The 20,780-nt window shown below is 46.4% G+C and overlaps 2 protein-coding genes across 3 annotated transcripts in view; both read left to right on the plus strand.

Moving 5' to 3' along the window:
- The first annotated feature begins 1,568 nt into the window (after positions 1–1,568).
- On the plus strand, positions 1,569–12,778 carry LOC142581887 (alpha-tocopherol transfer protein-like). Its single transcript, XM_075691331.1, has 5 exons — positions 1,569–1,813; positions 3,983–4,225; positions 5,409–5,602; positions 9,520–9,630; positions 12,025–12,778. The coding sequence occupies exons 1-5, from the start codon at positions 1,711–1,713 to the stop codon at positions 12,172–12,174; spliced, it is 801 nt and encodes a 266-aa protein (XP_075547446.1). The 5' UTR covers positions 1,569–1,710; the 3' UTR covers positions 12,175–12,778.
- A 3,125-nt stretch (positions 12,779–15,903) lies between these two features.
- LOC142582736 (alpha-tocopherol transfer protein-like) overlaps positions 15,904–20,780 on the plus strand; it is a 32,620-nt gene continuing 27,743 nt past the window's right edge. The window contains exons 1-2 of one of the 2 annotated variants that reach the window (XM_075692734.1): positions 15,904–16,176; positions 17,501–17,642. In XM_075692734.1, the coding sequence (XP_075548849.1) occupies positions 17,525–17,642 (118 nt within the window). In that variant the 5' untranslated portion in view covers positions 15,904–16,176; positions 17,501–17,524. Of the gene's footprint in view, positions 16,177–17,138; positions 17,643–20,780 lie in introns of those variants that run through there. The other variant, XM_075692735.1, reaches the window with a different exon arrangement.

Raw genomic sequence — 20,780 nt, forward strand, 5'->3', positions numbered from 1 at the left:
TTGTACGTCTTCTAGTCGGTACTCATAATTACAGGGCAATTAAATATCAATTTAGGGCACGAACGTTGCGTTCTGTTTCTTCCATACTTTGTTTCGTTCAGTTTCAGTTGGCTCCAGTTTCTGTTCCAGTTCCAGATGGCTGTTACAAGTTCCCTTGGCGTATTCCTCGGCCTGCTGCGTTATTTCTTTGATTTTCATTTTGATTTTGCGGTTGCGTTTGTGTCGCCTCCATCTTTTGCTCAGGCTGTCATTATCAATGGCCCATACCCCCGTAAGCGATGGCTCATACCTCCGTAAGCTAGGAAAAAAATTCAATGGATTAGCCCCGTAAGATTCATGGCTACAACATCTATGTACATTTGTCCGCTTGACTCGCAAGAGGACAATGCCAGCGACTGTGAGGCTGGATGTCTGTGCCGTACAAACGAAAGACGCAGTTGTGATATCCACTACGCGTATATCAAGGCACACCAAAGTGTGATATCGAGAAGTTCATGACCACACACTTTGCATGGGTCATCCGTGATGAAACTACCCTTGTGATCATCGTTGGAGTCTTGAATGTTGGACATTTCAAAACATGACAAGAAATGGTTCACTCAGTTTCTGTTAGGAAACTTTGGTTTGAAGTACCGCACCAATCCAAGTAACTCAAATACTCAACAATAGTCGTGTATAGATTCTGTCTAAGGTTGTAAATGAACCAATCAGGGTAAATGACAGTAATCAGAAAGATATCGCCACTGACATTACCAAATAATGAAAATACGTGCATTTACCCTTGTCTAATCCTGTGTCGTGTGCTATAGCTCCGCTTATTATCCACCTTCGCGGAGTGGAATGGCTCCTCAATTTTTTTTTTCCTTCTTGACCAAGACGTCAGTTGAGTCGATCCCAGAAATAGTGCACTCTATGGTGCAACGTGGTTAATTCTCGACTAATTGGCGCTAATAATGCCCGTACCGTTAATTTTACGCATACTGATCTAGTGTCCGCTTCTTGTCTCCTTGAGGCCTACATCTTCATACCTTTCGCGACTCGCTACGACAAAGAGTCGGCATTGCCCCTTTTGTTAAGAGGTTACATAAACAGATTGCCAGATACGCCAAGCCCGTATGAGATCACCAAGGAAGACCTTGTCATCAAAACGCAAACGTTTATTTGATGACAAGACCATGCTCTCCGCAATTACGCAGAAACGTCATACGACAGACCTCAGCTCCGCATTTGTAGTAACATAGCCCCATTCAATAAAACACGCAAAGGATAAATAGCTGTTCATCCATCATGCATGGCCTCACCATGAGGACAAGGCTGCGGGGACATCCCACGTTGCGCCACGCGCCTAATGACTTTCCGTTTGTGTGCAGACGCCGATGTATTATTTGCTTAAAATTGCCCACTGCGACGGGCCTAACCCCTAATGCGGAGGGCATGGACCGCGGCTGCCGAGCCTGCGTATACGGTAAGCTGTCGCAACCTTGACATGGTATCGTATGTATGTACGGCGCTTTTCTTCGGCGTATGCCCTGTATTGAAAAGCAGTCCGTGTTGCTCGCCGCGCGCTCTGGTCGCCTTCGACAAGCTTTTGACGGCGCATTGGTCCTCGGGCCTCGTTGAAAAAACCCACTTTCCCTGTGGCGCGCTGTCAGCCTGCGTCAGTTGTGCGGTTGTGGCTTTGCAGTTGAGCTTTTGCGGAGAAAAGTTGTGATGGAGCCCGGCTTCGAAGAGTACCCACCGTGGCAAACGGGAGACGTTATCCTCGATAGCGTCGCCGAAGAGTCCCTCGCCGAGCTGAGAAGACTATTGGAAGGTAAGGCGTAAACAGGCATTTTTCTGTGCTATGGCTCCTGAGTGATGCTCGTTTATTTTGATCAACAGTATATAGTTTGACAAGAAATGTCGCCGGATTCAACGTTTCGACTTTCAGGGCCCCCTGCCGAAGTCTCGCTGTGGGAACATTGGCTCCAGCGACATTTCTTGTTCGACGTCTGTTGATCACTTCAAGGTGTCTTCCTGTGATCTGCTGCTTTGTATGCTCGTCCATTTTGTTATAACAAAATATTGTCGCTAATCGCTTCTCGTTTCGGGATTCGACGCCTTGTGTTGTCTGGTACACGTCCCTGCTTAACGTTTGCGTGTCCTTCTTATCTTACCATTTATCATATCATATACGTCATTGTACTGTCAAGGTCGTGGCTGGGCGTTCCTCGGCTCTAGATCCGTGTCTAGACAGGTTCCTTCTTGGAAATAGTCTCCCCGAATGCAGTCGTTGTTGCAAAAACAGGCACAACACGTAGATAGCGTGGCAAGCGCGTGAAATCTCCGTGTTCGCTTTGCTGGAGACTCAACGTTGTGGTTTCGCTTTCAAAACTTGGTGGGACTTCTTTGTTTAATTTTATACCCATCTGTCGTCACCTACAAGCGGGGGGTTTTACCGCAACAAATTATTCGGTCCCTGGCTCTTTTATTTTTGATGCGATAGCATCAAATGACCCATTGAGTGAAAGGCCGCCTCTGTAGCAGCGAAACGGCACCTAAATTCCTGTTAGTTGCTACGCCACATGAAGTGCGCGCCCCGACGGAGCAGAGAGGGCGAAAGGGAACAGCTGCTGCCGCATTAGCGCTCGGTGTTGCGTAATGGGCGTCGCCGCCATGCCACACCACGTCACCTTTTCTCTCGGATGCTTGTGTTATCCGAGCGTTCTTCAAAGAAATTATTATCGCTATAAAGGTTATCGCTTAAGCTTATAACATTATCTTTATTTGGAAAGATCAGTAGTTTCTAATTTCTGACCATTTCGTTGGCGTAGTTCCTATAGAACTTTACTAAAAGCGCCACGCACTCGCATTCTTTCGAGACTTATTTCAGAGACACGTCTTCGAATGCAATAACTCTTTGCAGAACGACCCGACCCTACCGCAGCTCATTTTCCAGCTGTGCGTTTCGTTCTGTAAAACCACGTGCTGCAGTTTAACCTGTATCCCCTTGTTAATTTTTCTCACTTACCATGAGGGGATGTAACTCTCGTTTGTCGTTTATTGCTTGAACTAGCTTTCCCTAATGACCACTTTCTTTAGATCAGGAAGGCCAGAAGTGCAGAATGTGAAATATGTGGGTGCAAAGAGACGACTGGCGCGCCTTCCTGTCTGGGTGTCCTCGTTCCAGTTGCTAGTTGTCTTCAATATGTTTGTGCGGACCAATCCTCTTTATATATTTTATTTCCTTCTCATCTTCTCTGTCCATACCCCATCCCCTAGTGCTGGGCTGCCAACCGGACAGTTAATCTGGTTAACTTCCCTGCTTTTCATTTCCCATTTCTCTCTTTCAGCATTACCAGCAAGTGTTCCATCACCGTTACTATAGAGCACATGCATCATAGTTATGTGGACTGGCTAGTAGCAGGATTTCCCGCAGAGCCCTCACAGGTCTCGATGAACTTTGGAAATATGCATTATGGAGCTTTAGAAATGTATGGACATCATTTATGACATGCTGTCCCAAGTGCGCGCGAAAGAATGCGATAACAGTACACAATCACACGAGCGGAGCTTAGGGTTTTGGATGCGCTAATCAGCTCGGATACTCTATCCATAAAGCCTCATATTCTTTAGGACTACGGCTCCCTCTTTCAACGCACGCATGCACGAATACAGACAAGATATGACGCAGAGCTGAGTTCCGTTTTTGCGTTTATGATTGGTGGCGGTAAGCTACTGTCAGAAAAACCATCCGCGGCTAAGATAATCTACTCTGAGCACGACGTCGATGGTTCAATTTACAGCTGCTGCAGTTGTATTCTGATAGGTTTATATCAGTCTAGGTGATTTGCTTTGTGTAAAAAAATAGTAATTCAATTAATTAGTCAATTAAGCAACTGAAGGAACGGACGAAAGATAATTAACTGGTCCATCGATTTCGTTTGTACATCCAGAGCGATGCGCTATATAGTGAATCATCCTGGTCCTCATTGGTACGCAGGTGAACCGGTCGTCAATGCTCCCACTAACTCGGCCGACTTGCTGCGCTTTCTGCGGTTTCGCAAATACGATGCCCGCGAGGCGCTGGTCGTTCTCAAGAGATACTGCTTACTCAGGACCTCCGCACCGAAGCTCTTCGAAGGACTGAAGGAACCTGAAAAGCTGCGAGAAGTAGCCCAGGATATCTTCACGATACTGCCGCAAAGGAACATGCACGGCAAGCCAATTATGTTCAGCAGATTTGGTAAGACTGACTGGCTTATTATAATCACTCCGCGCCTATCCTATTACAGCATGAGCCATTTATTCCGCCCCTTTAACGTCATTGGCATGGGCGTCTGTGCGTTACTATCGTTGCTTGCCATGGGACCAAGTTCAGAGACGTGCGTATGAAGACTTTAGACTAATTTTAGTTCCGTAGGTACGTCGTGCCATTTTTACTGCAATAGATGTTGCCCTTATGGTGCACGACACCACCGAGTTTCCAGATGCATAGAACCTACTACAGATTAGTGAGCAAGCGCATTGTTAGCTTTTCTTTTCATGTGGTCTTCTGTATTGAAAACTGGTCTTTACTTCAGAGAGAAATACCACTCGGCGGTGATAGTTTTGCATCAGTTAAGTCGTCTGTCATTCTTGTAATTCACGAATCATTGCCTGCACAATAGTTTATCTTCGAAAGTTTAACTTGCAGAGATCGCGTTTCAAAGATGAGAAAGGAACGTTACCACAATTTGTTTGCATTGGTCTATAATCATTTACGCAGATTTCATGTGACGCATTCTTTGGCTCAGACCAGGCATGTGGTGGTCGGTTTCTGTACAGCCTCATTTCGGGCCTTGTCAATGAAAAATATACGTAACCGATAGGGGGACTTAAACCGAGGTAGCATCCAAAATACCCGATGATCTTAAAATATAATATATGATGAAGGTTCGCGAAAGTTATTTATAACGAAGGACGGAAATGGGCGTAGTCCTACAGAAGCCAAAGGAGTCTCTAAAGCTTTATCACGCCTCTAAACCTACTTTGTTTTTGAGGCAATGAGCTTGCTGCTATCCGATTGAGTGCTCCTTCACAAAAACTTAAACTTACTATCTATGGGGGGAGGGGGCCAATAAAACGGAGAAAGGAAAAGGGGGAAACAGCGACACTGCGCGCATACGAGAGGACCGCTTATTGGGTAGCCTAATGCAAAATGGGCAACAACTTGAATCTAAGGGATGCTTTGGAGGTTTCCTACAAACTGGGCGGCATCGTTTAGCTGGCGTAGTCATGCACATAGCCTTTCGCACCCATATACACTGCCATCCATTCTATTTTTACTCTTGACCTAAGTGCAAGTCGTTGTGACCCAGGTTTATCTTTCGGACTTCAAACAAATTTGCGTTCACTCTGTACTAACCATACTGGTTTTGTAACTGCAGGAAAATGGAACCCACCTGAGATGAGCTGCCTGCAGCTATACCAAGCGATGATATTCTGCCTCGAGCACTTGTCAATGTGCCCCGAAGCACAGACATTGGGAGTTTCCATGGTGAACGACTTCGAAGGCTATTCCTTAGTGAGCGTGCGGCATGTCGAGCTAGGCCTTACCAAAAGTCTGCTGCATTACATGCAGGTACGACCCTTGGAAAGCGTGGTATTCTGCCGCCTTGACTATGTATGGTACCCTGCTGAGCGTAGATGGCGTGAAATTTTTCTTCAGATACTTCTACCACTTTGCAACCAAGACTAACGGATCTGAGAACATTGTATAGAGTCGGGCCTGTTCGAGTTAAGTGCTTATTGTATGCAGCACTCGGTATATTGGAATGCCGTGCTTGCTTGCATGTTTAGAAATTAATAGATGTAACCTGTACTTTGGATTGAAATGTCTACATTTAGAGAGCTGAATCAGGCGTAGATCTCGATTCTTAGACTATATGGCTATATCGGATCCTTGATGCTAGTACAATGCTTTAATCTATCGCCAAATGGAAACATGATAAAGGGAACTTGCATCATCCTATTATAACATTATATAACGATATACAACTTCATATTGATAAACAACACTGAACAATGTCTTAAAGCATTTGCAGTATGATGGAATTCACGATGAAAGAGTAGCATAATTAGATCCTGAACAGAAACACCAAATCAGTTCAGACGTAATATGGCATTTTCTCAGAACTCTAGTTTTGTTCATTTCGCGGGTTGTCCATTAGATAATAAAGAACGTCAAAGCGTGGACGTTCGGCCTTGTTGGTATGACATAATTACGTACTTACTTGTTAAGCACATAGATGACAAAATCGTGTGTGTCTTCTTTCATGCCCTCCTATAAGCACGTCAGCGCTTCATTCTTTGAATATCGCGCGGAAGACCCCACGCCGGTACGTCAGTGTGACGTAACAGATATCGAAAGGAATTTTTGTTTTCGTACTTGAGCCGTTGTAGAACACTTTTCTTTTAACTCGTCATGTTCAGTCTTTGGTTCCTTTAAAATGTGATGTGATCCACGTTTAACGATAAAATAATTAAATGTGCGTGAGAGGGCGCCGTCAAAATCTATGACGTCATGGTGAGTTGGTGCGGGAATTTCAAGGTGGTGTCGCCACCTGCGTTTCTCTTTTTGCATCTTGTCTGACTTACGAAGCCTCTACTCACGCCGAGAGCTGCTTTTATGTTTTTTTAGAAAAGTTATCTGATAAGACAGCGCAATTTTTTTTTCAAAGTATATCTTTTAAAGGAAAGCACGAGTGCATGTGTTCATGTGTATTGTACGCAAAAATATATAATTATATTAAACTCACGGAACTTTCCCGGACTCGTAGCTCTCACAGCCCGAACTCTTTAACGTTTCAAGCCAGAACCGACAGCTAAAGATATAGCTTATCCCCCCTAACAATTGAAAATTGGAATGCTTTGTCCGGACCTGTTCGTTGCCATTAACCGATCTTTTTTTGTTTTGTCTGCAATTGATATGCTGTGTTATGCCCACTCCTGCCACTAACCCAACGGTAAAATTATATTTATGTTATTGCACCGTCCAGTATTATACGGCCTCAAAAAGAGAACCGCCACCAGCATCTTTTGCTTTTGGATGGGAGTAGGTAATATAATTCCCGACAGGGCGATCACGCGCTGCTTTATTGGACGCCGTGTTACACCAACTGTGCGTGTAGATAGGCAGTCTATTCGCTGTGATATAGATACGTTGCTGGTGTTGTTTTCGTCTGGATGCGCGCATGTATGCACCGACGGAGGGCGAACTACTTTACTTTACGGGGTGATGTTTTATTAACACAGAAATATGTCCATGCACATATGTGTAGTGCCTCAGATAAAGAACCACAGTCGGCACTGTTTTCTTCTGAATTCAAGTGGACAATATGCTTGCCGACGGACTCCATCTCGCCTATCTGGGGGTCACACATGCACGCTTGACGTAAGGTCTCTTCAGATATTGCTTCACCCTCTCATTCCCTGAATTGTGGCGTTGCAGAGCTTGGGGGTGGTGGGGGGGGGGGGGCACGATAAAACGCAGTTTTTTTTCCCGGTGAATGCTTTATCAAGGCCGTCATTTCTAATCGCATCGAAGAATTCGATTATATGTGAATTGCCCGGCAGCCGAATAACTGAACCCACTCGATAGGTAGCATATACTTTCGCACGATCGGTGTGCCGCGAATACACGAGCTTCTCCAATGCTTGCCAGCGAACTAGCCGTGGGGTTACTGATCTGGCTCGGTACGCGATGTGTTGTTGCCACAAAACAATGTCTCTTCTGTGCTTCACTGACTACTCTTTTTCTATGCATATTTTCACTTCTAGAGCTAATAGGCGTTGTGGCCCACCTGGTGGCTGTTGCTCAACTAGCTCTTCTCCTATTCTCTATGATTGTGTTTATGTGTGCAAATAAATAAATAAATAAATAAATAAATAAATAAATAAATAGGCCCAGTGTTGACCAAATCAGTGGTGAAAAAGTTGCGACCTAGATGCATGTAGGAGTAGACATATGTTAATGCGAACGCATACGGAAATATTATGGGGGTACTAGGGTCACACTCCTTATTTTTAATCCTATAGGTAGCTGAAGGCTCATTTCCTCGAACACGCCACAAATCAGTAATTATACGGCACCTTTTATGCGACCCGTTGAAAACACGCGCCGGGTGCAGGGCGGCATCGGACGTAAAAGAGAGAGAGCGTCACCGAGGACAGAAATGGCGGTCACGCTATATCACCAGCGACTCGAGAGGACACCTTTCAACCCGGTGCAGCGGCGTTGAAGGCAACACAACGACCATGTCGTCGAAAGCTGTCAGTTTTTTTTTTCTCTTGGAAACGCAGGGGAACCCGCTCTGCCAACACTTCCAGTTGTCTTGGAAGTGCTGGCTTGGCCCTCTTGTCTTGTCGAGTGTTTAATGAACTTGGCTTTCGGCAGCACGGGGAGTGCAAGCGCCAGTGTAGTATCTGGTGCCACTAGACTGCCAGATTGGGTTTCACTCATGTCCGGAGCCGCGCCGCGCACTTTCGTATTTTTCCTAACGTTTTCTCCTCATGGCTATCTCGCCACTTGGCAAAAAAAAAAAAGAAAAAGGAAAAGAAAGGAAAGAGGAAACATTTTTACATTGTGTAGTTCTTTGCGGAAGCAACTCTTAGTACCCTCATCACTTCAACTTTCGTGCAATACGAAAGAGCCAAATGCTTTAACATGCCATACAACTACATATATAGGCAAGCTACATGTAGAACATGCGAGATGTGACGAGACGGCCAGCACTATATGCAACACATCTAAGCATCAGTTCTGCCAGTGTATATGAGACGTGCCACTAAGATATACTCTGAGGGGCACAGCTCGCCTGGAGAGCGGGTGTATTTTTTTTTTTCAGAAATGAAGGCCGATTGCTTAACGCATATGAAATTTATCTGCCTCTATACTTACATTGCTGGTGCAGCTGCACAAGAAAGGTTAGTTGCTCGTAACGAAATGAAGAAATCTCATTTGGATCACTGTATGGACGGAATTTTTACTGTAATGCAATTGAGCAATCTTGTTTAAAAAAGCAACAAAAAAGTGCTTTTTAGTATGAAAAAGAAAACAAAACGAGTTGTTAAAATCAAAGTCTCTGTTCTTCCTTTGAGAAAAATTTGCTGCTGGTAAAAATATAAATTTTCCGTTTTTTTTTCTTGGCTTTAAAACATTTATTTTTCGCGGTGTAATGTAAGTCATTGTTGTGCTCTCGGGAAACTGAAGATTCACAGCGTAATTACTGGGTCGGCAGCTATGTGACATAGGCGAATTGCGCCACATACTGAGACAGATATCAGCCCGTGGTTGCAAAGTGACATGGTTTGATGAGAATTATAGATCCTCAGATTTATTTCACATTGACCCATCACTTCAATTTAAAATCCAGTACACGTTAAGTACAACCAGACCCTTTGAAACGCTGATTCACCGTCTGCGGCTCGGTTGCTTCACAGGCAAATAAAGACTGGTTCCCTGTCACTATGAATGTTTTTATTTAATTGATTTTGCAGAAATGTATGCCCATTCTAACAAGTGAAGTTCACAATGTCAGGGAGCCCGCAGCCTTTGATGCAGCGTTCAAGCTAGTGAAACAATTCCTGGAGGAGGAAAACGTCAAAATGGTAAGCCTTTTCGTTATAGTGAATCAACAGGCGTATAACCATAGGAAAAAAAAATGATCGCCACATCTCACGCGTATCTGGGAATCGCGGATAAGTGGAGCTGTCTGATATTTACTGAAACGTACTCAGTTCACTTTTCCATTTTGACGTAGCTCTACACTTCTCACCTAGTGTACGCTTTGATTCCATTTCGTTCGTCTAACTTGTTTCTTCGCACTCGGCTGCTTCTGCAGCCGATTTCAATTGTTCGTTGCCGACTATCTTTTTCGCTCCTTTGCAGTGCAATGCACCTCGATCAATGCACTATCCCATTTTGTTCACTTGATTTCTTCTACATTAGGCTGCTTTTGTTGTCAACTTCCTCCTTTCCTGCCTCTTATTCTGTACTTTTATATTCTTACAAAAACTTGGAGCGTTATAAGCACACAGGACGTGGAAAAAGAAACACACGCCACACACGCTGAGAGCGCGTGTGGTGTGCGTTCCTTTTCCACGTCCTGTGTGTTTATAACGCTCCAAGTTTTTCTTATAATGCATTACCAACTAGCCCAACTATCCATACATTTACTTGCATATTCGGCCACCTACCCAGTTGCACATGCCCATTCTGGGGGATTGTCCGAGAATGTTCAGATAGACAATGGCACGTGCCCCGGTGCACATGTCTAGGCCTAAGTTTATTCGGGCACACGTATGTAACAGTTATCCCAGCTACGTGGCTCACTGGGTAGTCCATGGTCGAATTGGTGGCGCATCGGGCTGTTGTGCTGAGGGAACAGGGTTCGAAACCAACCACCAGACATCTCTTACACGCCGACGCTGGTCACTGTAAATGCGGGACTGGGTAGGTATGCCGCTGTCCGAAGAAGCTCTATGACGCCTACTTGGAGCACTGGTTATGCGTCACTCGGTCTGTGCTGTTCTCCAATGAACCTCTTTGCTGTCAACTTGGGTAGCCCCTGGAAATGGGCCATCTCTACAATGACGAAGAAGATCCCTTAAATTTCTCCGATGCCGAGGGGAATCGAACCCACATCACCAGAGTTTCTCAAGGACAGCAACCCGATGCATTAGCAGGCAGCACCACAAATGCCCTAGGTGTGTGCCGCTTTTCAATGAACGTGTTTCACGTCAACGCTTTAGCGAGCTGCGCCACGAATTGCACTGGGTACGTGATGCTCTTCAATGAACGTTTCGCCAACTTGATACATTGAATGTGTGCCACTTAGTGTGCGGCAAGCGAGGGAACACTTTTCAGCGTTAGCAGGCACCCGCGCGCCACTCTTCGGGTCTCGGAGGCCAAGTGAGGACTTCTCCGCAGCGTTACTAGATGGCGCCTTGCGACGCGTTTCTCGGCGTTCGCACGCACCAGCGCGCCATGTATTTCGGAGGCCAGGCGCAGGCTTCGCGGTGGCGGCATTAGATGGCGTCGCCACCGCGAGTAATGGCTGAGATAACTATTTGGAGATGTCAATGAAAGGAAGTGTGATCAAACTAAGTGTGACTCATTATAAAGAGGTTCACAGGAGATGCTTGGGAGTGGTCTTCTTAACGTTAGCTCGTGGACGGATCCAGTTCTGCAAGGACGTCACCGCGCTTAGCAGGCCATACTAGTCTCACAATGTTTTCCTTTTTTGCGCAGTCCTACACAAGGGGCATGCACTGGCTTCACGTAAAGGTCGCCTTTACTCGAAAACGAGAGGTTTGCCGGAGAGCCGAGATTTGTCAAACCCTAACTGGATATCGCTCTGCAGTCGAGTGTACTAACGCTTTCATAGCTCTAATTTACAATAGATGCGAGTTGCGATCCATCCAGACTCCGTTGACTCCTTTCTTTTCAGCTGAAGGCGACGTATGACCCAAATATAACGGACAAATAAATCTTGGAATGAAATAAAATTAACCATAAACACAATAAAATACAAGTTTTCTTCTTTATATTTTTGCGAGTATGACAAAAAAATATCTTGTTTGATATAGGTAGAACTTCATCGGAGGAAATGTTAGCATCTATCTGGATGAAGCATGCATATGTCGACATCCCGTGCAACCTTAATTAGCGACCTCGGATGGAAGGTGCCAGAACCTGCAAAGAAAACGTTACAGCTTAAGGAAAATTTGTCCTGATCCGGGAATTTAGTCGCTCTCCTTCGCCTTTCCGGTTCAGTCGCTCTACCAGCTGAGCGAATTCGAAGGCTAACAGTTGGTAAGGTATAATGAATTTATCGAGGGCTCGATGACCAGGAGCATTTACTGTGCAGAAAGACGGCGCTGACAGGGAGCGCGGACTCGGAATGTACTTGGGTCGAGAACACATAACCGAGGGGGACACTTTCGCTCCAGAATTCTATGTCGGGGGCCTCTCGGTCTAATTTCCCGCGTGCTCCAACGCAGGCCCGCTTCCACGGGAAGCACTTGGACCGGCTTCAGAAGGATATTCCTGCGGGCGCTCTTCCCAAGGAGTTTGGAGGCACGGCTCCCGACACCGACTGGAACGCGTTCTGGAAGAACGTATGCCTGGATAGCAAGGCGGACAGACTTTAGCTGGTGCGTCAAGCTCGAGATTGGCACCACGGGTTTTCGGGCTGCGTGCGAAACACTTGGCACCCCCTGGTGGAAAAATATAGGAGTTGACCTTCGTTTTGTGTTATTTGCCAGTTCATACTTGCGAATACATTTGCTCTGCATGGTGTACGTGTGTGTGAGCATATGCGACTTTTCCGCCTCTCCTATTTGATTGTCCCGTGATCCGATCAGAGAACCCAAGTTTCCGGCTCATGGCTTGAATCATAAGTAATATGGAGCGTCATGAGGTGAGCGCGAATGGCGTGGCATTGGTTTATGGGTGCAATCCATTCGGAGTTGCCGGAAGACCTGAGGTAAAACAAAGCGTACATTTAGAGCCGAGTGTATTCGAGTGTGCTGTCTTATCTTGAAACCTGCATTCTGGCTGCCGGAATGTTTCACATTTAATAAATAAGCAGTAGTACTTGTGTTTACATAGGCAACTGCATACGTGTTTATTTCTGTGGGTTCCTTGTGTTAATGCTGACTGGCGTTTTTTTGCGATCTATTTGTGCCACATTTTGTTACAAGTTCTGCGATATTATTTTTGGCGCGCAACGAGAAGTAGCCGGTACCACTTAAAATTGCCAACCTCTTATATTACATTATATATATATATATATATATATATATATATATATATATATATATATATATATATATATATATATATATATATATATATATATATATATATATATATATATATATATATATAGCAAAAATTTCAGCAGATACTTGCGCAACCAAGCAAGTGTTCGCGCGAATGTGCGCGCGAAGTCTTCGTACTTCGTTCATCCCAGGCACGGTTTTGAACTGTTTCTCCGGCTGTTCTTGCTAACTGAAATAAACTAATTTCCATTGTTTTTTTTGTTATTTACATCCATTGCTGGCCATGCAGTGGCTCCTGTGCACGCGCCTATGTGTCGAACAATATGTGCAGCCGTGCTGCACAAGTCAGGACCTTGATCTAATGCCCGGGTGGCCGTATCCAGAGTTCCTTCGGCTTGCTACACTGCAAGGCACATTATACTACCGGAAAAAGTCAAGCCGGGTGCGGCGCACGCAAATGTGTAAATTCCTCGTAAATTTGTCACGTTGCAAGCATGCATAATATATATATATATATATATATATATATATATATATATATATATATATATATATATATATATATGCAGCACAGATTTACAAAGGAATCTGATGCACTACAAAAAGATTATTGTGAGCACTCAAGGACGAAAACTGCGTCGTCTTTTCAAGGAATAGTGGTCTGTTTGGCGGTCAAGGAGGACAGTACTCCTAGTTAGCAACGATCAATATTAGGGATCCACCTTACGGCAACCACCTTACCAGGGGTGGCAAGGTGGTTGGCAAGGTTGCAAGGTGATCTTTGCGGTGCCGGTACAAAATGACCGACTTATCATTTTGTACCGGCACCGCAAAGACCTGACAAGAGAAATCAAGGGAGCATCTGAGATTGCGCGGGCAGGTGATCTATGCGTCAGCAGTGCGTCTGTGGCATTATCAACTACAGAGCTTGAATTCATGGCATGACGGCATGTGGCGTTTTTGTTAAGCTTTTATGTCCTTCTTTCCCTTAGCAGAATCAGTTGCGTATATATGCTCCTCTTCCGCAATAAACGCTGTGTTGAAAGTTAGCGCTTGTCCTGTCTATGTCGATCGTTGTTCCCGCGCTATGCTTCTAGTGTAACTATATATTACCAACCAGCCCAAGCCTATACTCTTCTGAAGTTCACTCAGGCTTGCACGTAAATAGCTGGTTTACATATCGCAAAACGAATACCTGCTCAGAAAATAAAGTGAATTACTTGTGCTTACCTGCTTTCATTAGGAAACCTGAACAACTTCGCAGAACTGGAATTCCCGGTGTTAGAATACCACAGAGCCACGCAACACATGCGATGCTCCGGTTTAGCCATCTTTGTCTAAGCTTGGTTGACCTGGCTTCCAGCGTCTTCCGTTCGCTGCACGTCTGATCAAGCTTCTCTGTCTTATGTTTCCATCTTCATACTTGGGACGACAACCGAAGCAGTTGACCAAGCGCGATCTGACTTGTGATATCGCGGAGCGAGAGGTAGAGGGTGAGCGGAGGTAAGCTCGACGGACGCACTAGGCACGTTCACACCGAAGGCGGAGCGGACAAAGGGATCCGGCGAAGCGGCCGCGGATTTTCCGCTTTGCGGAAAATACGCGGCCGCTTGGCCGGATTGCGCCCGGACCAATTTTTTTCTGCGCGGACAAGTTGGCCGCTTTGGCCGCAGCCAATCAGAACCCGACACTGCGGAAGCGCTGGTGAACGACTGTAAACTAATGTCTTTCTCTGGGGTTTTCGCTTCTGTTCTTGAAAAGCGTCAAAACGGCAAGTTGGGCCAGTTGGTTGGGATTCATAGTAAGGTTTGTTACAGCGCAACACAAGACAAGGACAAAAGAGGGTATAAAACGACGACACGGCGCCGTGTCTTCGCTTTATACCTTCTTTTGTCATTGTCTTGTGTTGCGCTGTAACAAATCTTGAAAAGCGACCAGACAAGTGGCGAGTAAAATGCCAACGATCTCGTCTTCTTCGTCTGAGATCGTCATTTTGCAGAAGTAGATAGCGGACGGGAGCGCGCCAACCCACGACGAAAAAAATATCGAAAGTGAGCGTCAAACCCAAAGTGCCACGAGATGGCGGCGCGTCCCTGAAATGGTTAAAGAAATTGCGAGATGCCCCGCCTTCCCGGCGGCGCGGGCAGCCAGACAACCCGGCTGGTCTGAACAGGCGAGGGCGATCGCCGCCTCGCCGCTTTGAAAATCCGCTTGTCCACTTAGACGCTCCGCTTTCGGTGTGAATATGCCTTAATACAACCACTTCTCACGCTTCGCCCGATTTAAGATTCCCAAAAAGAGAAGTAAAAAAAAATGTCAGGATGTCTGGCAACCGCTTGGAGCGCACATGTTTCTTTAAACCTAAATTTAAACCTAAACTAGCACTCGCCTTCCGGTGGGGTTGATAAGACCTCATCATTGTGGGCCCTCTACCTGGCGCAAGTGCATTATTGTAGTAATCGAATTTCTCAATGTAAACCACGTCAGAAATTTTATAAAGTATGACTTACACACAGCCTGCAGACGTGACAGCATCGGATTGTAATGCGAGCCCCTTTTCCCCTTTTCCGGCTGCCGTGTTTCGGGTGAGCACGCCACGAAATATCCTGACAAACTGGAGGCTAAATGTTCCGCTGTAAAACAATTACTTTGTCAACAAACATCCAGCCAAACATGGTAATGACCTCGCCAGAGCGGTTGCGAGCACCAAAGATGAGCTCGCCGAACTGAAATGGAGCCACGTTGTGTATACAGGGGGTTTAAATTTACGTGCAGCGGAATGTCACAGGCTTCTTCCTTCCGCACTACTGGATCACAAGACGTCCTTGTGATCGTCTCCGTCTCCGCGCTCGTGTTCTCTGGCGCCGCTTGCAGAGTCCGACTCGGTCGCCCCGTTTGCGAAGATCGGTTTCGCAACAGGCGTCTCCCGCCTGCTCGGCGACTACTGCGACGTGTGATGCAAGCGGACACTCAGCTGGCCGCCGCATCACTTCTTTCTCTCTTTCCACTACGAAGCAGTTGCTACGCGGAACGCCGAGCTGATAGGTTCCTGCGAGAACGGTCGACGTGAGTGGATCCTGTTCCATACTCTTAATCTCGTTCCACGTTGGTTAGTAGCAGATTAGATACTGGGGTTTTAAGTGCCAAAACAACCGGTACGATTATGAGACACGCTGTAGCGGGGGACTCCTCATTAATTTCGCCCACCTGGGGTTCTCTAACGGGCACCCAATGCACCTTGCGCGCGCGTTTCTGCATCTCGCCTACACCGGAAGTCAACCGCCGCGGCTGGGATTTGAACCCGCACCCTCGGGTTTAGCAGCGCAAAGCCGAAGTCACTAAAAGCAGCCTCGGCGGGTTCACTTAGCCGTAAGTGGAACATTTTTGCGAGTGCGTTCCATTTAGTTATGACAATTTGAAACGAGACCGAGAGTGTGTCGTCCGGCTTCGGACACAGACGTTTTCAGCGCGCCGGGAAAAGGGAACACGCATCTCTGGTAGACCTCGCGGACAGATACACATAGAATTGTTTGTATACATTGTACAAGCATCCCATTTTAACTTAGCAGGCGCTGATGTCGCGGACTCGTGCATATGCGCGTTTTCGAATACTGATGTTCCCCCCCCCCCCCCCCCTATCGCCTTGCTCACAGCGCCCACTCTGAAACTTCGCGAATTTAAAACCCGCAGTCCTATTCAATTTCTCTTTTATAGGAACGACCTCGCGGTCTCTTCCTTTCCTATCATTACGGTCAAATGTGTTGGTCCTATCCGCACAAAGGACTGACAGATGTAATCTACAAGTCTATAGAAATATACAACACCATCCCGTAAAGAATATCAACGTAAAGGAATGAATACTCAAAACGCGAAGTACGTAGCAGCGTCATTGGCCTTGGCACCTGCACCGATAGCGCGAGAACATGTTCTATAGATGACTACATAAAAGAATAGCGTATTCGTCGCTACAGGACGCGCGTCGCACTTTTACTCCAATAGTCAAAGCGTGCTCCGCGTTGAGGAAGCGTTCGCCGACCCAGTTGCTAAGCCACATGTGTCGCTGAATGAAAGGCCCGTCAAGCGATCTCCAGCAGAAGGCAACCAACCACATGTGCCATTCGCGGTAGAGGTATCTACGCGCCAGTGAGCGCCCGCAGTCGCCGAAAAAAAGAAAAAAAAACATTTTTGTCAAGCGTGAAATTGTTTGCTTAAGGTGATGCCGCAGGCATCGGTTGGAAGCGATGACGTCAGCCCCCTATTGCCGCGCTGCTCTCGCTCAAACCACTCTCTCTGCTCGGGTTCCCTTCGCGTAACTTTTCGCTCTTCTCCTGCGACGAGAGAACGAGGGCTCGCCTGCCAGACACCATTGTTCTGCGAGTAACGGAGCCAGCGAGCGCAGAGACCCATTTATCGTCCCATTTCTCCCCGCAAAGCACGCGAAGAGAGCGTAGGGACAGTTGAGGGGCGCCCGGGTCTAATAACTCGTCGCGTGAATCGCCCTTCTCTGTCGATGTTAGCAGCGTCGGCGGCCTTGGACGGTGGCCTTCGGCCACTCTTGGGGACAGGCCCGTTCCAAAGTGCGTAAAGTGACGCGTGCAAGCGGCTGCGGCGCTCGCACGGCTTCCGCCTTGCGGACGATATCGGGAGCTGGCTTTGATAGGTGTTGGGTGTCACGACCGCTCCGCGGGCGCAGCTGGCTGCCGTTTCCAGACGCGATATGTCCGGGGAGAAGATACTGCGCGAGGACCAGCGTCACCGAGCGTGGCTGGGCGAGGATATACCTGTGGACGGCGTCGCTCAGGACTCCCTCGCCGAGCTGAGAAGGCTCCTGGAAGGTAATGCGAGCTCACTCGATCCTTGCGTGCTTCGGGATCAATCGCGTCGTTGAAAGATGCGAGGGGCTCTGTCACTGTGTTACTTGGTCTCTGCTCTGTTCGAAAGTTGGAGCGCCGTCAAAGCCCTGGCAGAGGGGAATTCACGGTGATCCAAGAAGTTCCGGGTTTTAAAAAGCGATCGAGAAAGAAATCTGCGCGCAAATTAAGGGCTAACGATGTACATGCTTCGCGAATATAAAGTGGATGCATCGTTGTGGATGTGGATGCAAGTGTCACATCTTTCCGGAACCGTGCTCGAACATTGCTTATAACTCTATGTGTTAACTGAAGAGCCTGTTGATAGATGGTAGAGACTGCTCGGCTCGCTCCAAGTAAGCCCTCACAATGCGAAAGAAAGAAAGGAGGAAAGAGGAAATGTGATAACGAGAAATCTTGGGAAGAAACAACCGAGAATAAGTTAGCACGAAGAAAAAAAGAAGATCAATGAGATAATGGGACACCTCGCGTAGAGAGGTGTCTCTATCTTGGTCAGATGCCTGACATAAGTGTAGTGTGCTTTAGGAGCAGTGCTGAGTGTGTGTAATCTGGTCACTGAATTATCTCGATAGTGATACGACGGTGTGGGCTCTTGCAGCGACACGCTATGTCTGTTTAATGATGATGAAGACGTACAGTGTTTAACGGCGCAAGGAAGGTAGATCTGTTTAGGGTGGTCGGAACGTTCAGTGACCTGCTATTTACAGAGCAATAGAAAATAAATAAAGAACTGATCGGCAGGAGGCTGAGTAGGGGAAATGAATGGTTTGCCAAGAAGAGTGGGCAAGCATTAAAAAAAAAGAACATAAATGCATGGCAACTCGCACTGTCTTTGATGTGTGAGATGCGCAAGATGCGTGAGATAGCGAAGCTGCATTTGATGTGTGATCTTAGAGGTCTGGTTAGTCACTGTCCGAAGGCATTGCAAGTGCTTCAGCATATCCTGTGCAATTATTTCGCTGTAGCCAAATGATATTCAAACGGTTTGCTACATTCGAGCTAAGTACTTTCGCATTCTCCGCTACATGCATCACATGTTCGTGTTACTCTGTACAGACTCTACTGCATCGGCTCCGCCCAGTACAAAGCGCCTGCGGCTTCCCGATGCTGATCACGAAGATACGCTTGCCGACCCCGTACAGCGAGAACTGTAGCAGCTGTTTACAAAACGGACCTTGGACGGCTTCCGGCTTTGCACACTGGCGTAACCTTCTAAAGTGAGCGGGCAAACGATAAAATGGCGAGTAGCAGGAGTGCGTTAAAACAGATGCCTGAATATTTTTAAAGCGTTTACCGCGTACATAACCAATATTTAGTCATGTTAGCCGTAAGATACATGAAAAAATTATAAGTATTAGTCTTGAGACACTATGCTCCTTTCTTTTATTAAGAAACGTAAAGGGAGACTATTCGTACATTAAATCAATTTAAAAAATACGCTTTTTTGTTCTGGTGCACTAAGCTGATAAGGCAGGTTACTGGAAGATTCTTGGGGCCGCACGCTCGTAGCTGATACCGCGCGCGCGTCTTAGCTGTAAACAGTGTGAAAAAAATTTTCAATTCGTAGCAGAAGCAGCGTCTGTATAGAAGCAAAATGAAGTTGGAGGACTAGCGCATAAAAAAAAGGAAGGCCGTAGGAAATGACGTTAACTGGGTCGGAGGAATAAAGAAGTGGTCCTGCTGATAAAATCAGCTCACCTACTGCTGAGTAGCTGCTATAATTTAAGCAATATACATGCAGACCGCGCTTTTCGTGCAGCGCACAACTTCACACAGAGCAAGTCCCTCTATTTTTCTCTTGGAGTCCGCTGTTGTGTCTTGCTTTTCGTGGTGCGTGCATCATGCTGTATGGATCGACTAAGAACTGCAGTACGGACCTGTTCACACTTACGATCCAATGTGCGAGCTTCGCATGCCGTGTCGCCTCAACAGGCGTCGTCGGGTATGTTTCCACCGCATTCAGCTAAATGCCACAAACACTAAAATCCACCATCATCGTTATCATCATCAGCGTCGTCATCATCATCGTCATCATTATCATGCTTATGTCGACTGCAGGACCGAAAGCCTCTCATGACGATCTCATATAACCTATGTTTTGCGCTAGTTGACTCCGTAATACGCCTGCGAATTTCCCAATTTCTACGCACCACTTTCTTTTCCCTTGGCACCCTTCCTTCCACTGCAGTAGTCCACCGGTTGTCCGCCCTACGCATTGCAAAGTGTCCGCTCGAGGCATTTTCCCGATATTCACAGTTTAAAAACCAAGAGGCTGCAGCATCGCCGGGAAAGCGCAGTAGTATTAGTGATAGCGAAGTATAAAACAATTATACCAACAAAGATTACTCCACTAAGAGACGCCAGTCTCTTGGTAGAGCGAAGAGATTCGGGCTCTGAGGTCTTGTAATAACTACTATATAAGGCCACCATTTCAGTGAACAATTCTTCAAGGCCACGCAATGCTTCTTCAAGCGCAACAGCGCATTTGTTATTAAAAGTGATTAAAGGTGGTTTGTTAATAAAGGTGATATAAATAAATAAATAAACATATATATATATATATATATATATATATATATATATATATATATATATATATATATATATATATATATATATAGTCTTCGGAAAGCTGGTCGGGCCCCCTCCTCCTCCAGGAAAAAAGAAAACTTTCCGCCTGTGACCATATCCATTCTTTCAGTCTACAGAGGCTAGCTTGACCGGAAGCACTTCAACGTTTTTACCAAAGATATCAGGAGGACGAAGGCGCTTGGCATTGTTTAACACCGATGTCCTCATCGCCAGAAAACGTAAACATCCGTATGGGACACGCACGAACTATTCTTAACGCTCGAGAGCGACCTGAAGCACTTCGCATAAATCTCGACAAACATGCACCAATCACGGCAAGCGGGCGTCACACACCGCCAAAGTGCATAAATCACCACAAAATGCTGTTGTCGTTAAGGCGAATCGCAACAGTCGTAAAACGTTTGCGTTTACATTCAGCTGGATATCATCTATCCTGTGGCCGCGCTTTTGTACGAGTCGCCGAATCGCGCCTCTGTAGCTGCGACTAGTACGCACAACATCGGTTTGTCC

The sequence above is a fragment of the Dermacentor variabilis genome, chromosome 5 (genome assembly GCF_050947875.1).
Source record: "Dermacentor variabilis isolate Ectoservices chromosome 5, ASM5094787v1, whole genome shotgun sequence".
Classification (NCBI taxonomy): Eukaryota; Metazoa; Arthropoda; class Arachnida; order Ixodida; family Ixodidae; genus Dermacentor; species Dermacentor variabilis.

Coding starts and splice junctions, on each gene's coding strand:
- LOC142581887 (XM_075691331.1), top strand. CDS start 1,711: ATGGAGCCCGGCTTCGAAGAGTACCCACCGTGGCAAACGGGAGACGTT. Junction 5,603..9,519: donor GTCTGCTGCATTACATGCAG/GTACGACCCTTG, acceptor TTGATTTTGCAG/AAATGTATGCCCATTCTAAC. Junction 9,631..12,024: donor AGGAGGAAAACGTCAAAATG/GTAAGCCTTTTC, acceptor GCTCCAACGCAG/GCCCGCTTCCACGGGAAGCA.